The sequence below is a fragment of the Elephantulus edwardii genome, unplaced genomic scaffold (assembly GCF_000299155.1).
Source record: "Elephantulus edwardii isolate Elephantulus edwardi_28Jun2011 unplaced genomic scaffold, EleEdw1.0 scaffold00068, whole genome shotgun sequence".
NCBI lineage: Eukaryota > Metazoa > Chordata > Mammalia > Macroscelidea > Macroscelididae > Elephantulus > Elephantulus edwardii.
Window position 1 is genome coordinate 2,837,172 of NW_006399818.1, and position 4,261 is coordinate 2,841,432.

Sequence of the window (4,261 nt, forward strand, 5' to 3'; positions counted from 1 at the left end):
CCTTATGTCATACTGTATATGTTGAAAGAATTGAAAGTAAATCCCATAGCAGTTAGAAGAGTTTGAGTTTTGCATGTAATTATCTAATGCAGAATTCTAAGAGAAGGTTTGTGTCCAGAGATATGCCTTGTGCTTTTCTGCCACAACAGTAGAGGAATGAGTAACCAGGGCCACCCCTTAGCCCAAGGTCAGGGTGTGCCATGCACTTTCTGTTTTCTGTGTCCTGAGAAAAATCTGTATGAGGGCAATTAAGGAACAGAGGGATCCTTTAGTGTTTTCGCAAAATACATGTCCATTTCTGCATTGTTTTCTTTCCTCTTTCTCCCGTCTGGTATGTTCTATACTCTTCTCACAAGCTGACAGATTCTCCCGCATTAAACCTCAACCTAAGTGTTGCTTTCCTTGGAAGCTTTTTCTGGTTCAATTTATCGATGAAAATCCTGTTCTTACAATCTTTCAAACATTACAGGGTATAATTTTATGAGTTGTTTCTTGGAACTGCATCATCTGTATTGTGTTTTCTGGAAATTCATTCTCTATTTTAAACATGTTATACCTTGTTTTTGTCTTGTAGATGCTGAAGAATTTGCTTGGTTTGCTAATTCCACAGTGAGTGACAAAAATGTGCAGATGCCACTAGGCTTTGACTCAAATGCTCAGTCAGCCCTTGGCTACAAAGAAAAGGAGCGAACATCAAATTTGACTCTAGTGGATCATTTTACAAAGATATTTTTATATTGCAGGAGAGCAATGGTAATGTGGTCATCTGATTTGCTAATGGTAGACCTCAGTCTCAAGCCCTAAGCTTAAATGTGTATAAAGATATGTGTATTTGCTATGCACCATTTTCATTTCAACTTTGAGACATCTGTTTTACTGAATTTAGCTTCAGTCCTCTTTCACATCTGCAAGCCATGGGACTGATGTCTCCTTCAGTGTCAAGGCCTCAGGAAGGGGTGAGCTGCTTAAACATGCTGTCACGTATCCATCCAGAGCCCTGTGGCTGTCATTCCTGATCACACAATCTTTGCATGCACACATCTCTCTGATGCTTTCTGACTCTCTCTCTTCTTCTTTCCTTCTGGAGTATTGTTCTGGGATCGACCCTCTTCCTCTAGCACAAAAGATGATTGTTCTACCCTAAGAAAGGTCCTCTTGCATTGCCTGGGACTTGAACACAGGGCTCCTTTGTGTCAGATGATAATTGTATCACTGAACCACTAGTGCTCTTGGAAGGTCCTGCCCACATCTCCTCCCAGACTTCCTCATTCTACAGGTTATTTATATGTTCTCACAAATGTTTTCTTCTTTTCCTCCCCTATCCTTTACTATATGACAGCTTGTGGAGCATGGAATTGGAGTCATTAGCTGCTAAGAAACTAGTAGAAATTAGGTTACTTTTTCTCAAAGCAGGAGCATGAACTTCAATCTTTAGAGGTGAGAGGAATTCACAGATAGCCTTGCTAGCTATAAAAGGATGTTCTGTCTCCATACTCTTCGTGGAACATACGGAATGATTTAAAACAATATAAAGGAGACTTATTCTTGCCACTGGACCACTGGATAATATCATGATAGAGAAAAAAGATTGAAACTGTCAATGACTTCATCTTACATCCATAATCACTACACTTGGTATCAGCAGCTAGGGGATCAGGAGATGTGTTGCACTGAGAAAGTCTGCAGTAAGGGACTTCTCCAAATTATTGAGAAGCAATGATATTAATTTAAGAACTAATATATGACAACTTCAGGTCATGGCCTTTTCAGCTACTTGCTGAACAATGAATAATGAGGACAGAAGAAGAATTGATGCCTTTGAAAAAATTGAATATCTCATGGATATATCCAAAAACAGCAAAAAATTCCTGTTTGGAAACAGAGATGATAAAGCTTCATCTCTCACATCTTTGGGCCTGTTTCCAGAAGATGGTATTCCTTGGAGAAGGACATCATGCTTAGAAAGGTTGAAGGACAACAAAGAAGAGGAAGACCTTCAGCTAGGTGGATTGACAGTGACTGCAGCAATGGGCTTCAGTGTGTCAGTGGTTGTGAGGATGGCACAAGATAGGACAGGGTTCAGATTTGTTATTCATAGGGTCTCTATGAGTTGTCCTCAATGCAATAATCCCTAACAACAACAATAATAACATCATACACCTAGGACAGCCTACCACACCCTCCTTTCACCTAGATTCAAGGCTCAACGGTACCACTGTGTTCACCACTGTGAACTCAGGCCATCTTTCACTTGCTTATGCTCTGCTCACTCCACGAAGAGGTCTGATCTTGAAAGTTCGAAGCTTGCTTCCTCCTCAGCCTTCAATCTCACTCTCTGTCCTTTCCTTTTCTAGCCATTTCCTGAGTATCAGTTGCTCAATATTCCTGTCCTCACTGCCCCCTGGTCTAATCTCTGACTTGTGCAATTTATCATTTAGATTTCTTCTCAAATATCACCCCTTCAAAGAGGACTTATTTTCTGACTACTTGGTCTATAGAACATGTCCTCTCATTCCTCATACATTCTGACCCATTTTCCATTTTATTTTCCCTTATAATAACACTTTTTGTTTCCCAAAATTACATTTTTGTCAACTTTCCTACTATCCTTCTTATGAAAATATAAACTGTAGGAGGGCAAACATCTTCCATGTTCATTCTTCTGTCCTCAAAAACAAGAACAATGGTTCCTTTGGAGTCAGAGCCCTGGCATATAAACCCTTACTCACCTTACAGGACTTGTGATCTTGGGCAAGTTAGCACTATTCCTCAGTGTTCTCATCCATAAGTTGGGTATAATGCCAACATTTATTGACTTAATAGAAGCCTTGTTAGATTAAATGAGAGAATGCAGTGTCCAGCTTATAGTATTAAATGGTATGTAATAAATTATTTGGTTGTATTTATAATTTACAGACTTTTAGAGGAAAGGTGAGTTTTCAGAGATCTGTAACTTTTAAAACTTTAGAATTATTTAAATGTTGCCTTTGTTTCAGGTTCTTGCTCACCGTGGTGGCTACTGGACTCTACTTCAGAACTGCTGTCGTGCTTTTTGGAACTATACTCAGGAGTTACAGATTCTTCTCAAACAAGCAGTTGATCTTTGTAATCCATTTCCTGTTAATCAGGATGATTTCCTCTGTATTTCAGTTTTCCCATTCTATTTGGGAGCAGAATTGCTTATTGACATGTTAATAGAACTACAGAATGTCAATGCTATTAAGGTAAGAACTTTTTGTTAATTATTTTAATTCTATTCAATTAAAAATACTACTATGCAGCTTTAGGTATGTAGAAATCCCCCCCTTTGCATCCTATTATTTTTTTCTGTATTTCATTTGCATCTTATTATTATTTTGGTTCACAATGCATAACTACATTGAGGTTAATTAAAAATATCTCAGCCTGAAAATCCGATTTCTTAAAGGTAAAAGAAAGTAACATTTAATGGACCTCAGCTTCTTTATAAACTGATCTTAATACACACAACAATCTTTTTAACAGAGAAAGAATCAGACTTTGAAAGATATCATAAAGCTTACCGGTAATTATTTCCTGTTTTATCTGTTTAGGTCATGCAGAATTTGTGATCATCTTATAATTATTACATTTTCCTTTAAGGCATGGAAATAAAATTGTAAAAATGCAAACATAAAATAATCCAAACATATAGAAAAGATAGTAGACACATAAATTCATTGACATAAATTATAGGACACATGTATTAAATATTATTTTGTGGGGTTTAGAACATTTCTAGAAGTAAAATACCATCCTCCAATAACACAAAAGACAGGAAAAGAAGATGATCTTGATTTGGTTTAAAAAAGGTTTTTAAGAGACATAAACGCAGGTTATATACATAGATTTCACCTGACGGTATGCACAGGAATCAGATCAATTACATCTGAGGAAAAAACAGCTGGAGAAGCTCAATACCAGCTGTGAAAACTAGGCCAGGAGCTGATTGTTGAACAGACCACCAACTACTCATATGCAAATTCAAGCTGAAGCTGAGGAAAATTAAATCAAGTCCACAGGAACCAAAATATGACTTTGAGTCTATCCCACCTGAATTTCAGAACCATCTCAGGAACAAGTTTGAGGCCTTGAACACTAATAAGTGAAGATCAGATAGGTTATAGGAGGATATCAAAGGTATCATCCAGGAAGAGTGCAGACGGTCATTGCAAAGACAGAAGAGGGAGAGAGGACCAAAATGGATGTCAGAAGAGACTCTAAAAATTGCACTGGAGTGCAG

General features: G+C 37.7%; 1 protein-coding gene across 1 annotated transcript in view; it reads left to right on the forward strand.

Annotated features, from left to right (window-relative positions):
* LOC102871359 (putative uncharacterized protein C12orf63-like) overlaps positions 1-4,261 on the forward strand; it is a 271,053-nt gene that overhangs the window by 97,441 nt on the left and 169,351 nt on the right. Inside the window, exons 12-13 of the mRNA XM_006888569.1 lie at positions 575-753; positions 2,997-3,224. Of these exons, the coding sequence (XP_006888631.1) occupies positions 575-753; positions 2,997-3,224 (407 nt within the window). The remainder of the gene's footprint in view (positions 1-574; positions 754-2,996; positions 3,225-4,261) is intronic.